The sequence below is a fragment of the Piliocolobus tephrosceles genome, chromosome 1 (assembly GCF_002776525.5).
Source record: "Piliocolobus tephrosceles isolate RC106 chromosome 1, ASM277652v3, whole genome shotgun sequence".
Classification (NCBI taxonomy): Eukaryota; Metazoa; Chordata; class Mammalia; order Primates; family Cercopithecidae; genus Piliocolobus; species Piliocolobus tephrosceles.
Genome location: NC_045434.1, coordinates 158,552,185 through 158,574,670, shown reverse-complemented (window position 1 = coordinate 158,574,670; position 22,486 = coordinate 158,552,185). Strand labels below are relative to the sequence as shown.

Genomic DNA, 22,486 nt, shown 5'->3' with positions numbered 1-22,486 from the left:
GTTGGTCTGTAGTTTTCTTAATTGGAAATGTCTTTGTCTTGTTTGGGTATCAGAGTAATTCTGGCCTCATAAGACGAATTGGGAATGCTTTCTCGTTTTCTGGAAAAGACTGTGAAATTGGTGTTATTTCTTTAAATATTTGCTTGAATTTCTCATTAGAAACATCTAGGCATGGAGATTTATTTTGGAAGAGGTTTTTCTTTAATACAAATTCAATTTCTTTAACAGCTACAGGATATTCAGTTTACTTATTCTTGGTTGAGTTTTGGTAGTTTGTGGCATATTTTTTTAAATTGTCAATGCAGTCTGTAGTGATATCCCTTTTTCATTTCTGATATTAATAAAATGTGTCTTCTCTCTTTGTTAGTCTTGCTGGAGGTTTGTCATTTTTATTGATCTTTTCAAAGAAAAGTTTTATTGATTTTCTCTTTTTTTGTTTTTAATTTTGTTGATTTCTGCTCTTACCTTTATTAATTCCTTCTTTCTGCTTACCCTGGGATTACTTGTTCTTTTCCTAGTTTCTTAAGGTAAAAACTTAGATTATTGATTTAAGATCTTGCTTTTTGATATTAGCTTTAACAATCAGTACCTTTTTGTAGCTTATACTTTGTATATTTTATTAATTTGTGTACATGTCTAGATTTCCCTATTTTAATGTTCTGGAGTACAGGGATCTTATTTTGGTTGGCTAATCTGTCCTGTACTATGTGCTTAGTAAAAATTTGATAAGTGGTTTGAATAGGAACAGATGGATGAAAGGAGAGTAAGTGAAGGTAATTAATAAAACTATTTCAAAGAAGGCTTCAAAATTAAGAAAAATAACAGAACTTAAGAATCATATCCAGGGAAGTGATATCAAGGGAAAAAAGAAAAACAGTTCTGTCATGAGGAAAAGTTGCTAATACCAGCCAATTCTAAACTAGTTCTGACAGACTGTGTTCAGAATCTCAAGGTGGCATACAGAACAGACTGTGTTCAGAATCTCAAGGTGGCATACAGAACACTCCCAAGGTGGCATACAGAATCTCAAGGTGGCATACAGAACAATCCCAGTACACCGCAGCAATTCTATATAGTGAATAAACAAAGAACTATGTTTCTTAGACAATTCAAGGAAAAAAAATTTTTGAACTTAGTTTTTCAGATAATTTAAGCAGGATAATAATTTGGAGATATTTACCCCCATGATTTTCTTGATTCCTTCCTTCACTTGTGCTACACCTGATATACATTTCTCTGGTGTTTATTGATTGTATAGCCTTAGGATAGCCTTTTTTTTCCCCTTATTCTGTCTCTTACTGGTCACCTGAAATCATGCTTTAAGCCTCCAGAGGATCAGGCCATAAGTTTCCTGGCTCATACCCTTCCATAAAATTAAAGCATCTGTGTATTAGTCTGTTCTCACGCTGCTATGAAGAAATACCTGAGACTGAATAATTCATAAAGAAAATAGGTTTAATTGACTCACAGTTCTGCATGGCTGGGGAGGCCTCGGGAAACATACAATCATGGCAGAAGGCACCTTTTCACAGGGCAGCAAGAGAGAGAATGAGTGCCTAGTGAAGGGGGAAGCCCCTTATAAAACCATCAGGTCTTGTGAGAACTCAATCACTATCACAAGAACACCAGCATGGGGTTAACTGCCCCTATGATTCAATTACCTCCCACCAGGTCCCTCCCATGATACCTGGGGATTATGGGAACTTTAAGATGAGATTAGGGTGGGGACATAGCCAAGCCATATCAATCTGTATTAGTTTTCTATGAGTGCTCTAACAAATTACCACAAACTTGGTGGCTTAAAACAACAGAAATTTATTTTCTCACAGTTCTGGAGGCCAGAAATTCAAAATCAGTATAACTGGGCTAAAATCAAGGTGATGACAGGGCAGTGCTTCCTTGGAAAGTTTTAAAGGAGACTGCATTTTTTGTCTCATCCAGCTTTTGGCTTCCGCCAGCATTCCTTGGCTCATGACTACATCCCTCCAATCTGCCTCCTTGGCCTTCTCTGCCTCCTTGGCCTTCTCTTCTGCAGTCAAATCTCCCCCTTTCTCTGTCTTCTAAGGACACTTGTGATTGCATTTAGAGCCCTCTTGGAAAATCCAGGATAATCTTCCCATCTCAAAATTCTTAATTATATCTGCAAACACATTTATGCCATATAAGGTAACACACACAGGTTCTGGGGATTAGGACATGTATAACTTTTAGGGGCCATTATTTAACCTACCACAGCATCTAACAAGGAATCGAGGATACTGATGAAATGGAAAAACGAAGACATGCATTATCTCTTGAAAAATGTCCTTCACAATCTGTATTTTTAAAAATCTTATCTTTTGCCATTTGAAATATTAATATTTGCATATCAAATATTCATATAAATTAATTCAGACTGATATCCTTTATAGAGGATTCCAAAAATGAATTCTAAGGAAAAAGTCCAATTTATCACATATATCAATCCTTTTCACATATACCCTCATGAATAACCACTTGACACTGAAACATGAATTCAGAAACTATTATTATTTTGGCACAGGAACAAACTTAATTTCAGAATCACAGCGTCCAGATATCAACTTTTATTCAAGTAAAAGTTTTAAACACCTGAATAACTTATGGATACAAAGGGACATTGGTTTCATATTGCTTCCATATGTAGGAACTAGTCATTTAAGCAAATTACAAATAGATAGGATTTAATAAACTAAATCCGCAGTCAAGAAGAACCTATGATTCAGACTTCATAAATGAACTAAAATGACATTTGCAATATTGTTCAGCATTAATCTGGGTTCATATGGAATCGTCAATTATTTTCCAGTTACAAATAACTGTATGTTCTTATAGAAGATTATTTACAACTGACTCTATTAGAGCTCTGTTAAATGAGAGACTCTAGTTAGAGACTAGTTTAGGATATCCTAGTCCTAAACTGGAGACATCCTCAATATTCCTCAATATAGATTATTCCATCATTACTTACTACCACCAGACAGGGAGATGAGGATACACAGATATAAAGCTGTTTTGTTTTTAACAATAACATGATACATGCTTTTATTGTATGCCAAATAGGTGCCTGCTAAGGCTTTGTGTACATGTCATTAATGAATTACTTTTCAATATTTCTTACTTTGATAACTGGTTTCTGTATAAGCCATGTAACTAATAACTGTTAACTGTTAATGCCACTATATCACCCACTTCAACATCCAGTATTTTCATTATAAACTCCATACATCTTTTTTTGTTATAAATTTCACATACATACCATTTATTATTTGTTACAATCATCAAAGATTGCTATCCTGTAGTAAATACATTTCTTTAAATCATTACAAGTGGAATGCAAATGATGATTCGTGAATGGTTAAGGTAAAGCTGTCTTTAATGAATACTGTATTTGGAAATGGGATTTGACCAAGTATCATTTATCTAGCCAGAATTTAACCTACCTCCCATTTATACACATTTGTATATGTAGGTGAATAAATAATTCAGTTGTTCCTTGACTGAGACAGAACCTAGCCAAATTCTAGGTAATTTGCTGTAGGAAGGCTTCTAAGTGACATATTAGTAACTTGCACAAGAAGTGGATCTGGGTCAGTTGTGGTGGCTGTCCAAGTGCAGTGGCTCACACCTGTAATCCCAGCACTTTGGGAGGCTGAAGCAGGCATATCATTTGAGGTCAGGAGTTCGAGACCAGCCTGGCCAACATGGTGAAAACCTGTCTCAACTAAAAATACAACGTTTAGCCAGGCTTGGTGGTGTGTGCCTGCAGTCCCAGCTACTTGGAATGCTGAGGCATGAGAATCACTTGAACCTGGGAGGTGGAGGTTGCAGTGAGCCAAGATTGCACCACTGCACTCCAGCCTGGGCAACAGAGCAAGACTCCGTCTCAAAAAAAAAAACCTGCAGATCTGCCTTGCCTTTGAATGTAACCTAACAGATTTGAGCTCAGGTCTATGAAGGCTGGATGGCACAAAGAAGAAAGACATCTAACTCTTCTTCCTGCTAGGTAAATGTTCTAAGTAAATTTTCTTTCAAAGTTAGAAAAGCCTAATTTTTTCGTGCTTCCTTTAAATGCTGGAGTTTCTCGGAGTTCAGTATTGGCCTCTTTTTTTTTTTTCCCTCTATACTATATTCTTTTCCATAGGGGATCTCATCCACTCCCATGTCTTCAAATGCTATCTATATGCTAATGGATTATAAATTTGTATCATCTGGCTGGACCTCTTTTCCTAAGCTCTAGACTTCTATATCTAACACCTTATTCTATACCTCCTCTTTGATGCATGACAGGAACGTCAAACATTATATGTCCAGAACAGAATTCATAGTCATGCCACAGTACCTTCAAACTCAGATAGTCCCTAACTTAGGATGGTTCAATTTACAACTTTTTCATTTCACAATGATGAGAAAACTATTATGTGTTCAATAGGAACCATACTGTACCCATGCAACCATGTTTTTCACTTTCAATATTCAATAAATTATATGAGATACTCAACACTTCATTATAACATAGAATTTGTGTTAGATGATTCTGCCCAACCATAGGCTAATGTAAGTGTTCTGTGCACACTGAACAAAGGCTAGGCTAAACTATGATGTTCAGTAGGTTAGGTATATCAAATGCATTTTCAACTGATGATATTTTCAATTTATGATGGGTTTATTGGGATGTAATGCCATCCTAAGTCAAGGAGCACTGTATTTCTTATAATATTCCCAATCCCAGGCTGCTAGGAGACACCCCGTATTTTCACTTATCCTATACATATCACCATGTCCAGTAGACTCTACTTTCTGCCTTGAGTCTGTTCATTTCAACGACCATCTCCCTGGTACAATCTACCAGTTTTCCACCTGCCAACCTGGTTTCACTTCATCCACTTTTTTCTTTTTACTCATTCACACAGTAGCCAGAGTGATCTCTTAAAAATGCTGTTATCATCACAATTTTCCTTTGATTAAAACCCTTTTGGCATGCTACAACAGAGATGAACCTTGAAGATATTATGCTAAGTGAAATAAGCAAGACACAGAAGGATAAATATGATTGCACTTGAGAATAGTAAAATTCATAGAGACGAAAGAATAGTGGTTTTCAGGGGTAGGAGGGAGGAGGGAATGGGGAGTTATTGTTTCATGGGTACAGAGTTTCAGTTTGTGAAGATGAAAATGTTCTGAAGATGGATGGTACAATGGTTGCACAACAATGTGAATATATTTAGTGCCACTGAATGTACACTTAAAAATCATTAAAATGGTAAATTTTGTTACATATGTTTTGCCACAGTGAAAACAAAATGCTTTTGTTTGTTCATTGCTGTTATGATAAAGATCTCAACACCTGACACCCCCTACAAGGTCCAATATAATCAGACCTACCATTCCACCCCGAGGTTTTTATACTGCAGTTACACTGTCTGTCTTTTTTCCAAGTTATTGATGACACTAAATTCCTTCTTACTTTAAACCTCCCTTAATGTTCTTTCTGGAATGAAATGCTCTTCCTCTCTTTTCACCTGGCCAGGTACTATTACTCATTGTTTTATCCCTCAGCTTATACAGCACTTCCTCCAGGATATTGTCCCTGACTCTCTCCAATGATAGATCCTTCTATTTACAGTCTAACAGCACCTATACTTCTTTGTTGCACTTATCACAATTATGATGTATTATTCAGTATCTGTCTCTTCCAACATATTGCAAGATCTGTGAGACCAGAGACTATTTTGTCTTATTCATCAAACACCTTTCAAAGAGCTGGCATTTAGTACAAGTTCAAAACATATTTATAGAGGCAATGAAGCAATACACAAATGAATGAATACCATCTAAATGGTAAAGAATAATTCATTAACGAAATAATATGAGGGCCAGGTATGGTGGCGCATGTCTGTAATCGCAGCACTTTGGGAGGCCGAAGCGGGTGGATCACTTGAGGTCAGGAGTTCCAAACCAGCATGGCCAACATGGCGAAACCCCATCTCTACTAAAAATACAAAAATTAGCTGGGCATGGTGGCATGCGCCTGTAATTCCAACTACTTGGGAGGCTGAGACATGAGAATTGCTTGAACCTGGGTGGCAGAGGTGGAAGTGAGCCAAGATCGTGCCACTGCACTCCAGCCTGGATGATGGAGTGAGACTGTCTTAAAAAAAAAAAAAAAAAAGGATTACCACTTAAAAGGTATTTCAAAGAAAAAACATAATATTTACTTATCATTTTAAAAATAATACAAATTCCCTATAGAAAACCTGGAAAATCCAGATAAAATATAAAGAAAACAAACACTGCCCTATCTTGCAACCCAGTGGTAATCATTGTTGTACATCTTGGTATATTTCCTTCCAGTCCTTTATGAGTTTGTATGTGTGTGTGTGTCTGTGTGTATTTCTTGAGAAAACACTCCAGTGGGATAACATGTATACAATTTTGTTTCTTCTATTTATGTTGTACCATTTACGTATTCCCATATTATAAGTAATTCTGATTTAGAATACCTTTTGATAAATCTTTGACCCACATCTTGTATTTCTATTACAATTAATAAAAGTAGTTATACTATATGAATGTAAAAAATATGAATTAGAAAACAGAAAAAAGGAATAAATACCTTACCATAATCTAACGATACAAGAATGACAACTTACTTTAACAACTTAATGTTTTCAAAACTTCATTCTGTTCAGGTGGCAGAGACAGATTTCTGTGAGCAGATACAAATCTCAGTTGACAGAGTTAGGTGATTAGGACATATTTTTTTTTCAGAATTCATCTTTATTTCTATTTCATTTCACTGAGATAGCCCATCTAGGGCCATGATTAAGTACACTTAGCTTATAGAGTGCCAAAGCATTTTGGAAAAACATCTGGCCTTTGATATCAAATGTCTATGCAGGCGTACAATCATCCTGTTTTATTCTTGGTCATTGGTCCACAGAGCCGGTAATTCTCTCATTTCTGTCTGTGTGGGCTCATCAGGTCCAGTGGCTTCTTTCCCAATTTCAGTGCTACCCACAGGGGAATAAGACTCCTTCTGTTGCTTTTCATAAATACTACAACTTGGAAATCTCTGCAAGTCAATTTTTGAATGTGAGTAGAACCTGTGAATATGATGATACATTACTCCTATGAACATGTTACAAAGGGAGATTATCCAGGTAGGTCTAATCTAAGAAATGGGGACCTCAATCCTACAACTGCAAGGAAATAGATCCTGCCAGCAATCTGAATGCGCTGTGTTAAAATCAGATCAAACTTTAAAAATTTTTAAAAGTTTAGTGTGCATACAAAGAATAGTTTACAAACTGGGAGACATCTAACCAAAAGTGGCAAGAAACCTAGCTCACAGCAGTTACAGTGCAGCTTATAAACACTGAGGAGGAAGTATTTTGATCTTCGTTACATTCTTTTTAAGGCAAGCAGAGCTGTTAAGCTGATTTGTCTGTAGCCGATTGGTTTAATTTCATTCAATCACACTGTCAAGGACATTTTGTGTTTTGTTTATGTCTAGAGCAAGTGTTTCAGGGAAATAAGGATGACTTCAGTTTTGGCTACATGGCTACGGGTGGTTGGACTTAAAATATCTAAACCGGGGCCTCTATTTTTATTTATCTTTAACACTTGAAAGCGGATTCTTCCCAGAGCCTCCAGATAAGAGGCCAGCTTGGCTCTTGACTTCAAATCAAGGTGTTCTTCCCAGAGTCTTGAGATAAGATGCACCAAGCTTGGGTGGGTTCTTATCTTGAGGCTTTGGGAAGAATTGAATGAAATTAAACCAACTGGCTATAGACAAATCAGTTTAAACAGGTATGCTTGCCTTAAAAAGAATGTAATGAAGGTCAAAATACTTTCTCTGATGTTTATAAGCTGCTATATATCTACGATTACCAGGAGGCAACTGAACCTGGCCAAACTTTTTGATCTATGGAATTGGGACTTCTGATCTACAGAATTGTGGCATCATAAATGGGTGTTATTTTCAGCTGTTGAGTTTCTGGTAATTTGTTATACAGCAGTAGAAAAGTACGGATTGAATCCCAAATCCAAAAATCCAAAACCCAAAATGCTCCAAAATCCAAAACTTTTTGAGCGCCAACATGACACTCAAAGGAAGTGCTCATTGGAGCATTCTGAATTTGGGATTTTTGGATTTGGGATGCACAACCATTGTAATGCAAACATTCCAAAATCCAGAACAATCTAAAATCTGAAACATTTCTGGTATCAAACATTTCGGATAAGGGATACTCAATCTGTAATACAAGGGGATTGCATAAAGGAACGATTTTCAGGAGGCAAGGAACATGGGGATCATTTTAGGTCTGTATAAGGGGCCACAGTAACCTTGTCCAGAACAGCAGAACTGCCAGTTAACTCACAGAACCATGAACTATCATAATGAATGGGGGTTGTCTTAAACCACTCAGATTTAGACTGGTTTGTTATGCAGTTAAAGCTAATTGTTACAACTTCTGGGGTGAGAGAAGTATAGATCAATTCCTCCTAAATGAAAAGCCCCATCATATTTCCAAAGATACTGAAGAATATAGAAAGGGCATAAGATCTGAATTTGAGCCCACGACTTTTTATAAGTTATCATTTATTGATGACTTATTTATTAACACTGTGGTAGGAGCTCTATATTCACTATCTAAACCATACAACTCTAAGGTAGGTATTTTGAAGGCTCGGTGAATCTATGCTATATTTTCATTTTGTGGAGTTAGATAACCTTGATTACATTCACCATTCAATCTTCAATTCTCTCTTCTATAAAATGGGCTTGATTATACTATTTAATTCACAAGATTACACTGCTCTGTAAACTCCTGTGCAAATATTAGAACTCATTACTAGCAGTCCAGGGTTCAGTTTTCACGTCATATTTGCCACTGAAACTCATCTAGAGTGACTACATTAACACACTGTATCTACATAACATGTACTATATCAGCTTGTATATCAACACTTGGTTTGTGAGAGTCTGCACTCTTAGGGGTCTGTTCTCCTCCCTGCTTGATCAAGACATACCAATTAACCACTAAAAGAATATAATTCACAGGTTAATGACAAGCTCTGGTTTTGGAATTGGGGAAGGACAGCTAATATTTTTGAAGGCCTCTGTTTCAGGCACCAGGCTAGCTGATTTACTTCTATCAGCTGACTATGATTGAATTTGTTTGGACTGGGTCATTTAGAAACCATTTCAAGTAGTTCTACTGTGAGCATGGGTCACAGTAGAATTCTACTGTGTATCCATGATTGAGAATTTCTGACATACAAAACCCCATTAAATCTCGCAAAAAATATTCCAAAATAGGCGATATATTTATTTTACAGTAAGGAAATGGATGCCCACAGACATTAACTTTCCCAAGATCACACATCTTGTAAAGCCAAGTTTTCTGCCACTTTACCAAAATGACAGGTTTCTTGAACAGAGGAGACAATCACTCTCACCAAATTAAGGGAGATGCTAAACCAAAAAGCAAGAGAGACTGAAGATTCCTACTTAATAATCAAAGCCCCTTGGTTGACCTTGCTATCCGCCGTGAAACTTTTCCAGCCGTATCAGTCCTTGTTTGTTGATCTCCTAACTTTATTTCTACTACACGAGTAACTGGCTGATTTTGATGGTATTCATACTTATCCTTACCATATATTTGTTTCTACACTGGTCAAGTCCTCCTTGTACATTTCCTAGTTGCCAACCTGGTGCCACAGCGGGCAAATCATGGGAACAGCCCTGGTTTTGGAGCCAGACCCACCTGAATTGGCCTCCCGCATGGACTTAGCTGTGTGGCCATGAGACAAGGCATTTTATTCTTTGAATTTCAGTTTTGTAAGCATAAAAAGGGGAAAAATAAAACCCATACTTTAGTAAAGTTTAGAAACACTACACTCAGTAAGTCATAGCTAAGTCACCATCACCAAAGGTAGCCAAGTGTGTGGTGCAGCAGGAAACACATGGAAAGCAGTAAGTCACATCAGACCTTTGGAGTCGATTCCTTTACCGAACTCAAATGCTCTCACATTTAGGGAGAAACAGAAAGAATTAGGACTCATGAAATCGAGCTGGGGCTGGCACTTCTGTCCCTCCCAACAGGTTTCCAGAAAGCTACTTACACACGATGCACTCGCCAAACCACTGGAAATCATTCTATACTTTTTTCCACCCTGCCTCACGTCCTTGCCCTATGACCGGGTTCCTACCCCAACCTCTGCCCCAACACTTAGGGGAGGAGTTGCGGGCCTCTTTTTACAGTGGATACGATTCCGAAGGGGAGAGTAAATCAGTAAGGCTCCACCCATGATCTAAGGAGGCCTAGAGAGGGCGCTCCCCTTTCCCCTCCCGCCTGACCTGCCAGGAGGTGGGCTGGCGCGGAGGGAGGGCCCTGTCCCCTGTCCCTTTAAGGAGGAGGGCCACGCGCCGGCCCAGAGTGCTGCATAGCCCCCACCCGCCGCGCCCTCACCCCAGAGCAGCTGCAGCCCCAGCCGCGGCCGCCCCTCAGCTAGCCGAGTCAGCAGCTCTGACCCCCGGCAGCAAGTCGCCACCATGGTGAAGATCGTGACAGTGAAGACCCAGGCGTACCCGGACCAGAAGCCAGGCACGAGCGGGCTGCGGAAGCGGGTGAAGGTGTTCCAGAGCAGCGCCAACTACGCGGAGAACTTCATCCAAAGTATCATCTCCACCGTGGAGCCGGCGCAGCGGCAGGAAGCCACGCTGGTGGTGGGCGGGGACGGACGGTTCTACATGAAGGAGGCCATCCAGCTCATCGCCCGCATCGCCGCCGCCAACGGGGTAAGGGATGCGCGGCCCCGCGCCGCCGTGCCCCCTGGCGCGTGTGCGACGTGCGGCCTGCGGCGCCCTCCCTAGCTCGGAGCCGGCCGCTTCCGCGCGGTCGCCCTGGTCTCCACCTTCCGCTCCTCCCGCTCCTCCGCGCTCGCTCTTCTGGCCTGGAGGCCCGACGAAGGTCGCCGGGCCGGGGAAAGCGGCCGTGGGACCCGGCAGAGCTCCTCGCCTGACTCCCAGGGGGCGGGGAGGCACGGGCGCGGAGCCGGGCGTGACCTTGGGAGGCCCGCCCGACCCTCAGTCTCCGCCCGCCGCCTTCCCTCTCCCAGTCCCCCGCCCCTCCCAAGGCCTCTGACATTTGCCTTAACCTAGCCACCCTGGAAGATACGGTTACGGCGCAGAGTGCCGTCGCCTTAAGCAGGAAATGTTAGCCGCCGCCTCGCCCAGAGTCCCCTCACATCCCGCCCGCTCCCCTGCTATTCTCGGCTGGGATTGGCGCTTCCTGCTGGCTCAGAGGCCGACACTGTGGGGCAAGGGTGGCGAGAGCACCCATCCCCCTGGGGCGTCAGGCTGGCAGATCTCAGCAGGCGGTTGCCAAGCTTCTCTTCCAGTCTCCCGTAGTTTGCCTTGGTTCCGAACTCCTCTCTTTGCGCGGCCTGCTTACAGGGGGGCAGGCTTTTGAAAAATCTAGTCTTTGCCCGGTGGTGCCCGGGATCAGTTCCACCGACGGGGCTGGAGCTGAATTTTCATTAGAATGGCAACAACATACCCAAAGGCGCCCTTACGCAAGCAAGCAGTCGTGGCAGGCCAGGAGATTAACGCAACACCTTGGTTCCGCCCCCGGCGAAGGAACATTAACTGACTTGATTGGGCGGGTCCACTCGGATAGGTGAAACTTCAAAAAAAGGTTTTTCAGTAAATCTGATATATGAAAATGTGGGGCCGGGCATGGTGGCTCACTCCTGTAATCCCAGCACTTTGAAAGGCTGAGGCGGGTGGATCTCCTGAGATCAGGAGTTCGAGACCAGCCTGGCCAACATGACGAAACCCCCTTTCTGCTAAAAAACACAAAACTTAGCCGGACGTGGTGACGGACGCCTGACATCCCGCCACTGCACTCTAGCCTGGGCGACAGAGTGAGACTCTATCTCAAAAAAAAAAAAAGAAAGAGAATGTGGATTGATAAGTTGGGGCTATTCACTTACTTTTGTAAAACATTTCTAAGGAGTCTGAGGACCAAGTTTTCTTTCTATATTTTAAGTGAGATTTGACTTATGCCCAATTCTTCTGGAACGCATCCCCTGAAATGGATATTTCTATTCATTTTAATAGTACTTTGTTTATCTTATATTATTGACATTAAGTACTATCTGCCAAGCACCATGGTAAGCACTTCATTTCTGGGTCTCATTTATGCTCCTGCAGCCCTATAAGGTAGATGCTATTGTGGGTATCTTCAAGTTGCCAACGAGAACACTGAAGCTTAGGTAGGTTAAATAATTTACAAAAACTATAATGGCAGCACTAAGAGTCCAATATAGATCTGCCAATCCCAAGAACTTCAACATCTCCTGAGAATGAAGGGACCCTTGATCTCAAAGATCTGTTTTCCAGGCTCCAAAATCTAAACTGGGCCGTATCTACATCTGCCTCCCCGGGCCAAACATTTATAAGCATCGGTGAGGGAAGATTGCCTGAATTTGTTTACTTTGTGCTCCTGAATTTTCGGACAAGCACAAATTCCCATGAAAGAAGAACAAACAGTACCTGTATCCCAGTAGATCCCTTCATCTCCCCGTTACCACTTGTGCTGAATTTGCGTTTCATTCATTCATTCATTCATTCAACAGATCCTGTTGAATACCATGTTCAGAGAAATGTGTGGACTAAAAGGATGATGCAGACAAAGATTTGCCCTTAAGGAGCTAACAGCAGAGTGGAAATTTTAGGTGTCCAGATGGAAATTTGTCCATTTGGGAGTAGTGTGGGGTGGGAAGGAAAGAATTAATTAAGACTAAAAAAAAGTTCTTAAAATTTCATCACCCTTTAGCCATTGCCCTATTGCTCTTCTCTCAGCCAACCTTTGTAAAAGCTTTCTGCATTCCTATTTCTCATTCTCACCTCTAGCTTACTCGCCATTTCACTGCAATCTGGCTTCTGCCCCCTTCACTACTCCAGTAGAATTGCTCTTGCCAGAGTTACTAGTGACTTGCCAGTTGCTAAATCCATGGAATACACTCTCGGTCTTATCTTCCTTGGCCTTTCTGCTGCATTTAGCACTGCTGATTTTGTACTCTTAAAGTTCTTCCTCCCTTGGCCTTGCTTACTCTCCTGATTCTGCTCACACTTTTTGGAAGTTCTTTCATGGGCTGCACATTGACTCTTCCCTAGGTTTCTTTTTTCTTTCTTTCTTTCTTTCTTTTTTTTTTTTTGAGATGGAGTCTTACTCTGTCGCCTAGGCTGGTGTGCAGTGGCTCTATCAGGTCACTGCAACCTCTGCCTCCCCGGGTTCAAGCAATTCTCCTGCCTCAGCCTCCTTCGTAGCTGGGATTATAGGCGTGCACCACCATGCCTGGCTAATTTTTGTATTTTTAGTAGAGACGGGGTTTCACCATCATATCCAGGCTGGTCTTGAACTCCTGATCCACCCTCCTCGGCCTCCCCAAGTGCTGGGATTACAGGTGTGAGCCACTGCACCTGGCCTATTCCCTAGGTTTCTGTGCTCAGCTTGTTCTCTGATTTTGTTCACTCTCTCTACTCACCCGGGATTTTAATATGCTACTCTTTCTCTTGTGATATGATTCAGTCCAGATAGCATCTTCAGAAAGCTTTCTTGACACCCCATCCCTACCACTCTTCTCCACCTATTAAGTGCTCCTTTCCCATAGATAATTCTAGAATTCTAGAATATTAAATTCTAGTGAAATTATCTGTTTACATGTCACAGCCTCCCACTAGAGAGTAAGCTTCTTTAAGACAGACCTGTTTTACGTGTATCTGCAATGCCTAGGACTATGTAGCATTCAATGAATTCTTGTTTATTTGCTCTGAACTGTGGGTCACTTTTGTATTCTAGCACTTGATTTAAAACCAGTATATAGTTGGTGACCAATAAATTTATTCACAGACATTGTACTTGAGGTATAAAATATTTTTGCCCTTGGGAAAGACATAGTCTGGGAGGGATGGTAGATAGGAGTCAACAGACAGCACAGTGTGTCAGGTGTTGTGATGGAGGGATGTGCGGGTGTTTTTTAACATCAATGACTGTACTTGGGAAGGAAAGATGAAGGGAGGGAGGCTCCATAGAGGAATGGTAGCTGAATTGAGTCTTAAAGAATGAGTTGGAGTTCCTAAAGTGGGTTTGTCGGGTAGGAGGAATTCTCAGCAGAATGAATACGAATTGAGGGAGTTTAGATTAGAAACAAATACAAATTTCTAATCTTTTTTTGTTTCATCCACAAAGATTGGAATAATACATACCTGGAGAGCCTGTTGTGAGGATTAAATGAAACAACATATTTACAAGTACCTCACTTGGAAACTGTTCGAATGACAGGTGTGTTGTCAATGTTTTGCTGGTATTAGGACACTTATCCAACCTGATGCAGGTATTAGCCACCCAGATGGTCTCCCACCTTCCTCTAATCCTCAACAGCCCCAACCAATATAGAGGGGTTCCATGTTAGTCAGAACCCAATTGGGTACAAATGACAAAAACCTTACTTAGATTACTCCAAGTGAAAAAGGAATTTATTGGCCCATGTTACTGAAAAGTCTAAAAGAATCCCAACGAATTCTGTAATTGAAACTATTCCTGGTCTCTAAAAATCACTTTTGGGTCTAATCATCTGCAAATGACCAGCATTAGAAATTGAGGAGAGTTTAAGCTCACAAGTAAATGAGCATATTTTGAGGGATGATTTATCACCACCCTAAGCAAGATAAAATAAATGCCTTTGTGGGAGCTTGTGAGTAAGTAAGGTATTTTTTGTTGCTGTTGTTGTTGTCAAGTTACAGGGATTCTTTTGTCAGCGACTCCTTTGCTACTCATTTGTGGAAACTATGGAGCCCCTCCTCAGAATATATATATTTTAAAATTTGAGACATGGTCTTACTCTGTTGCCCAGACTGCAGCGCAGTGGCACGATCGTGGCTTACTGCAGCCTCAATCTCCCCAGGTTCAGTTGATTCTCCCATCTCAGCCTTCCAAGTAGCTGGGGTCCACAGGTGCATGCCACCGCACCTGGCTAATTGTTTTATATTTTTTGTAGAGACGGAGTTTCACCAAGTTGCCCAGGCTGGTCTCGAACTCATGGACTCAAGTGATCTGCCTGCCTTGGCCTTGCCTCCCAAAGCACTGCGATTACAAGTGTGAGCCTCCGTGCCCGGGCAGAGTAATTTTATTTTTAAGTGAATAAAATACAAAGCATTACAAAGGAAGCAAAATTATATTGAAGTATAATCAAAATATTAAAAAACCAGATTTGTCATATATCAAGATACATGCTTCTTTACTGACATATTAGATAGCAAGATTCGTGGAGGATCTAATACTGCCTTACTTCAGAGTAGTGGTGAGTATAAATGATGTTTTGAGACATCTGCAATCTCAGTATTTTGAGATAACTACAATAGGATATGAAAATATAATTTTTATTGATGAGAAATTCCTAGGTAGTAGTAGTAATAGTAGCAGTAGTAGTACTGATACTGTGGTTTGCTTCCTACACTTATAATAAAAGAAAATGTTAAATTTCAGTTAGATGTTAGTGAAAATAAAGATTGTTTTGTTTATTTTGTCATTCATATTCATGGACCCCATTGAATTCTACCCAAGGACCTCTTGAGGTAGGGAGAGGGGATGTAAGCATCCCAAATTAAGAACCCCCACACTAAACAATGATCCTTTTTTAGTGTCAGGTGATGCCTGCACCAGAATGGGCCTCAAAGACATGACCCAGAAGTTGAGGGTCTCATGTTCTCAGAGCAAACTAGTGGGACTTTGCAAACTTCGCCTTATAGTGGAAGAACTCCACTGTCTCCCACTTGAAGTAAACCACCCTTTTCTGAATTTTCATGGGGTCCATCTGCAAACACTGCTGAAGGAACCTGTTTCTGGCTATAGGAGTTCAATTTCCTGAGAAGAAGATAAAAGAACTCAGCAGGAAGGGGAAGGTTTTGGGACTCTTGGGTAGTTGGAGTTAGGTGGAGGCACCTTGCTACCTTTACTTTAAACCTTATATCCCTGGGGCAGGTATGACTTGGCAGAGAAACACCTTCAAGTCACTTTTTTTTGTTTTGTTTTGTTTTTGAGATGGTGTCTTGCTCTGTTGCCCTAGGCTGGAGTGTAGTTTCAGGATCTTGCCTCACTGTAACCTCTGCTTCCTGGGTTCAAGTGATTCTTCTGCCTCAGCCTCCCGAGTAACTGGGACTACAGGCACGTGCCACCATACCCAGCTAATTTTTGTATTTTTATTAGAGACGGGGTTTCACTGTGTTGGCCAGGATGGTCTGGATCTCTTGACCTCGTCATCCGCCCGCCTCAGCCTCACAAAAGTGCTGGGATTACAGGCGTGAGCCACCACACCCAGGCCAAGTTACTTTTTAATATGCTGTAACCACCCCCCACCTTTTAAAACAAACAAACAAACAAAACGAAACAAAAAACACTTTTTAAATTATGATGGGGCCAGGCACAGTGGCTTACTGCACTTGAGTGGGTTATTTGAGCCCAGGAGTTCCAAACCAGTTTGGACAATATGGTGAAACCTCTTCTCTACAAAAAATAAAAAAACAGCCTGGTGTGGTTGCAGGTGCCTGTGGTCCCAGCTACTTGAGAGACTGAGGTAGGAGGATCATGTTCAGCCTGCGATGTCAAGGCTGCAGTGAGCTGTGATTGCACCACTGCACTCTAGCCTGGGGGATGGCAAGACCATGTCTCAAAAATAAATAAATAAATATAAAATGAATTATGGTGGGCTTTGAACAATTGTTCTCCCCTTGTTTACACTTTCTGATTTTGAATCAGCACTGAAGGCCAGGATGGATAACCTATTGTCCTTTCCGTCCAGGAGCATACAATCTTTTGGGGGAGATAAGACAGAAGAAACACATAGACATACAAATAACAGAATTAGAAAACATGCTGAGCTCAGAGAGAGAGAACATTTTGGATTGGGAAAGAAGTGCCTGCACCTAAAACCAGTTATGTCTTGAAGAGCGGATAGTGTGTGTAGAAGACATGGCTGCCCTTCAGGTGGGGAACCTGCCAAGAGAGGTGAGGAAGAGGGAATAGGCAGGACTCTTTTAGAGCCAGGCACTTAGTCACTAAACTATCTTTGTTACATAAAATATTTAAATCATTTTGCTTGGGAGTTTCTCTTTCTTGGCTTCACTAATGCTCTTGCTGAAAAATCTTTTTCCTTTACTTTCTTTTTAATCAAATCTAATGCTAATGAAATTTTGTAGAATAAAAAAAGCATTCTCCCTTTTTAAGATAAAGGGTTTGTTTTGTTTTGGTTTTGTAAACAAGATAACATACGGAAGAGTGCTCTACTGTTTTAGAAAGAGTGACTCATTCAATAAATATTTATTGAGCACCTACTAGGTTCTGGGAACTAGGGATACAACAGTGAATTGAACAAAGTTTCTGCTCTACAGAGCTGTGGGGTTCTAGTTGATCCTGACAGATGATAAACGTGTCAAATGAAGATAAATTCTCTGAAGAAAAATAAAACCCAGTAAAGGGGACAACATTAGAGGACGGGCTGCTCTTTTTAGTGCAGCACTTGGAAAAGCCTCTCTGATAAATCTCATGAGAGCAGAGACCTGAATCAAGTGAAGGAGTGAGCCATGCAGATATCCATGAAAAGACTTCCAGACACAGGAAGAGTTAGATGGAAAAGATAAACACATATGATCATTTAATATTGTAAAATTATGCCTCAGGTATATAAATGTAGCATACATTATATTATACAAAAGTTCCCAATATACTATGACATTTTACATATAGATTATAAGTATTATTATATTATAAATTTATCTTGGGATAATAAGATGTGTAATCAGCATTGATCAACTATTTAACAATAATTTTTTTCTCTCTTGGACTCTAGGGTAGAGAAAACTTTTCATCTACCCTCTTAGGTTATATACTGGCGGGCTTGCAAATTAAATGTAAAAGATGAATTAGCAACAAAAAGACATTTGTGGGAGTTTACAGAAAAATGTGACAGGAGGCAGTTAGACTTGGGGGCCTATATATCATCTCAGTAGGGGAAGGCGGAGGAGGAGAAGAGCATTTGCTGGAAACCATGACTTTAGGAAAGATAAATCAGCCCTTAAGAGAATAGGTAGGAGATATTGTAGTTTTATGCCAGTGTCTATTTAGTTATGGCAATAAGAGTCGATCTTCCCTGGTTGTGAAACTCCAGAGTTCCTTTGGGGCACGCTGCTTTTAAGACAGATGAAGGAGTTTAGTAAAAAGCCTATTTTTAAATGACTGCGGCTCAAAATAATTTTTATGTCACAGTGGTATAGTCTGGACCCCTTCAGACTTTAGAAGAGCTTTCAGGAGAATGATTTGAGTGAGCTACACTTCTAAGAAAGTGAAGCAGGAAAGTTTGAACTGATCCCTTTATTCTCCTCCAAGTTCCCTTGAGGCCCACACAGACATAGCCAGTTATTCTGTTGACTTTGAAGCTGTGCTCACAGTTGGGATCCACCTTTGAAAAATGGCCCCTGAGTGTGTTAAGTAAGTAATGGCTAGCTGAGGGCTTCAGTTGGGAGGACTGTGGAGAAGACTTTTCTCCCCTGGGGTCCTCAAACGGGAAAGAAATCACAAGGGGGCAGCATAGGGAGTTGTTTGGAAAGGGTGAGAAGGCTGTGCTTAGTGTTGGGATATGTGGATGGATATAAGCTGGGTTTTGTTTTGTTTTTTAAACTTCAACTGTTAGAAGCCCTCCTTCCCGTAGCTTCTCCAAATCACCACTGAGCTCATTCCCCAAAGCATAAAGAATTAACACAGTGGGGAATGCTATTTAAGTCATGCCAATAAAGATTTAATCATGAATCAGAAACCCTTGGAAAATTATGTTTTCATATTGGAAAGGTGTTCTTTTTTTCTCCATTAATACCTCAAAGTGTTTTGAAGGTTGAAATGCGATAGGTGGTAGGACAGAAATATTTGGTTGACTTGTCCAGTATGCTAATGGTGTTGGAACAGGGACTCCAGTCTTCTGATATTTCATCTGGTTGGTCTTTTCCATAAATAAATATATCCCAGAGCAAGTACCTCTGGGGATTTTTATAATATCCTAGTTAACAGCATGGAGAAACTGGCTTGGTCTATGTTAAGTAGGAGTTTCAGAGCTTTTAATATATGAGTCCTGTGAGTTTGTAAAAGGACCCCAAACAACAATTTTGGGAAATACCGATCTATACCATGCTGGGTTGATAGGAACATCTATACTATACAAGAATCTTCACAGATTTAAGTTAAGTTTCTTCTTTTTAAACTGCCATTAAGGGCATGCAGGGAAGGTGAAATTTTGTTTTCATGTCCATATATACCGTATGGTTTATTTTGGCAACTAATGTATGAATTTGTTCTTGGCTGCTTTGAGTACCGGTGAAACACAGCACTCCTTTCCAGTGGGGGCACCCCAAATTCCTTCCAGTTACCCAGTCAGTACTCAGTGTTCATAGTCCTCTCCATCAGGCCCACCAAGCACAGTCCTGTCCCGGCAGTGGAGTAGGTCCACAGGGAACCCTGGTTCCACCCTCAGGGAGGAACTCTGTCCACCTGCTCGTGTAGCACTGGACATTGGAGAAGGCCCTAAAAGTCCTTTTAGGGCCGTACAGCTTGTGTAACCTGCTTCCTGCTGATGAAAGTTGGAGGATAAGAGGCAGGGGTGACTTTTGCAGGCCAGGCTCGTGGCTCTTTCAGTGTACAGTACCTTCACAAATTTAGTAGGCTTCTGGCCTATCCTGACCAGTTCCATGTGCTGGTAATCACAGTGAAAGTTCTCACCTAGATAGTTTTAAAGCCTAAAAACTTTGACTTGTATTTATTGGATGCTCTGTCCCTCCCCTGATCTCTCTATTACTGATGGCTACCTTGAGATAGGTGGAAAAGATAGGCTAGTATGAAGGCAGTATCCTTAATCTGATTTTGCTGGTGGGCTAGTTCCCATTGTCTGACAGAGAATCCTGGGGAATATTTTGTTTATTATTATTTATTATTTTTATTTTTTTGAGACAGGGTCTCACTGTGTCATCCAGGCTGAGTGCAGTGGTGTGATCATGGCTCACTGCAGCCTCGAATTCTCAGGCTCAAGCGGTCCTCACACCTCAGCCTCAGCCTGGGACTACAGGCATGCACCACTACACCTGGCTAATTTTTTGTATTTTTGTAAAGATGAGGTTTTGCCATGTTGCCCAGGCTGGTCTCCAGCTTCTGAGCTCAAGCAATCCACCCGCCTCGGCCTCTCAAAGTGTCAGGATTACAGGTGTGAGCCACTGCAGCTGGCCCTGGGAAAGATTTTAGACACAGCCTTTTCTGCTAAGCCTGCTGCTTACCGTATAGCTGATTTAAATTGGTTCCACAAATAGTTGTCATCTCAACTCTGCGATGCCACAAATTCCTGGACTTGGGCAGCATCATTTGCAGGCCACAGTAAAAAAAAAAAAAAAAAAATTCCCTTAGCAGAGCCCATTAAAGCCCTTACCTGCCTTTATTTCTATCTGCAGAATGACCAGCCCTTGCCTGAGCTCCCCTTTTTATTGTAGCAAGCGGTAGTCAACAAGCACTCATGTTCTGAGTTCTCCCAACCATTTGTCTCAAGCTACAAATTTGGTTGGCCAGTGGTCTGCCTCCCATTGCTATCAGAGGCAACAAATTTTTGCATGCCATAAAAAGCATGCTGATGGCACATGTTTTAGATGCTGTTTTGGTACAGAATACCAACTTTTCTGTTAAAATACAGGTTTGGCTGCTGTTAGCAGAGTTTCCAAATAAAGTATTTAAAAGTTGATAGTAATGGAACCCTTCCTTTCATATCCTGAGTGTGGGCAGTCCAGGGCTGATGAATGGCTCCATTATAGAGAGGGACCCATGCCCCTTTTCTTCTGTTGCACAGCCTTCCTTGCAGTGTTGCTCTTATCTAGGTCTGGGGTGGCTGGCCACCACCTTACCGTCATGCCAGCCAACATGCCAGCAGGGGGAGAAAGATTGAGGAAGGCATACCTTTCTCAGAGTTTGAACATACCTGTTGAACTCATGTACCATTAATCAAAACTTAGCTAAGCTCACCTCTAGCAGCAAGGAGTGCTGCGAAATATCAGTCTTATTCTGGGTGTCATCTGTCAAGCTAAACATTGGGGATTTGACAAACTAAATGAAACAGAGAATTGATGTTGGGGAACAACCAATAGTTTATACTATCCTAAGCATTCCTTCCAAATTTGGTGAAAATCACTGTCATTTTCAAGTGGTAGTGTTACAGAGAGAAGACAGAACTTAATTTTATATGGGCAAGTGGATTTTTGGAAGAGACCTTGGCTGTCAGTTATTCCAACCCCACATTGGAAAGGAACCAAGGCACAAACATTGCCATTGTGTGAGAGTCTTAAAATAAACTACTTTATTGAGATATAATTCACATACCATATAATTTACCCACTTAAAGTGAATCATTCAATATTTTTTTAGGATATTCACAGAACTGTACAACCATCACCACAGTCTAACTTTAGAATATTTCCATGATCCTAAAAGAAACCCCTTACATTAGCAGCCAATCTCCCTTGCTGCCCTACCCCTTCAGCCTTAAGCAGCCATTAGTCTACTTTCAGTCTCTACGTTTGCATGGGTAGATTTTACATGGACCAAACGTCCAGTTTCGGTTGCCAGGCAGGAGAAGTTACATTTACCAAGTGAAACCACAGGAGCATGAGAAGCAAAGTAAGGGCTGTGTTAGGAGCAGCGGAATTAGTATCCCATGCTTCTGTGTGCCTTGTCCTGAGCATCGGAGAGTTAAAGATGTCCTCATTCGCAAGGAGCCGCCAGTTGAATGGGGAAGATGGACACATACAAAACCAGACAGTAACCATTAGGTGTTATAAAAGCTAACACAAAAGGAAAAAGAGATGGCCGTGGGAACTCAGGGCCAGACTGGGATGGACGAGTGTGCCTGGGATGGGTGAGTGTGCCTGGGATGGGTGGTATGCCGGGCGAAGGTGTCCTGCAGGAGATGAGTGTGTCTTTCTCGGCAGACTCTCTGTCCACAGCAGACCAGGCTGTCAAAAAAAGGATGCGACATTTCTCCAGGAGAATAGCTTCTTCATTTTCATGAGGGTAAGCAATTAGATTTCTTTTTTTATAAATATATTTGAACTTATATATCCAAATTAGTATCGTACCCTGCCAAATCGCCGCTCTAGGAACCGTGCATGCACTCCAGTGATGCGTCTAGTGCTGAAAGCATTTGAAACTCCTCTATGGGAATTATCTTTCAGCCAGTCGGTTTATGGGTCACCTAGGAAAACCAGTCACATTATTTTGTAGTCATGCCTCATTTTTCACCTAAAGTGATGTAACAAGATTTGATCACCCACTTTATTCATTAGACATGGCTCCAGCCAATTTTTGTCTTTTTCCAAAGT

At 41.2% G+C, this 22,486-nt stretch overlaps 1 protein-coding gene across 1 annotated transcript in view; it reads left to right on the top strand.

Annotated features, from left to right (window-relative positions):
* The first annotated feature begins 10,308 nt into the window (after positions 1–10,308).
* PGM1 (phosphoglucomutase 1) overlaps positions 10,309–22,486 on the top strand; it is a 65,002-nt gene continuing 52,824 nt past the window's right edge. Inside the window, exon 1 of the mRNA XM_023210373.2 lies at positions 10,309–10,825. Coding sequence (XP_023066141.1) covers positions 10,580–10,825 — 246 coding nt within the window. The 5' untranslated portion in view covers positions 10,309–10,579. The remainder of the gene's footprint in view (positions 10,826–22,486) is intronic.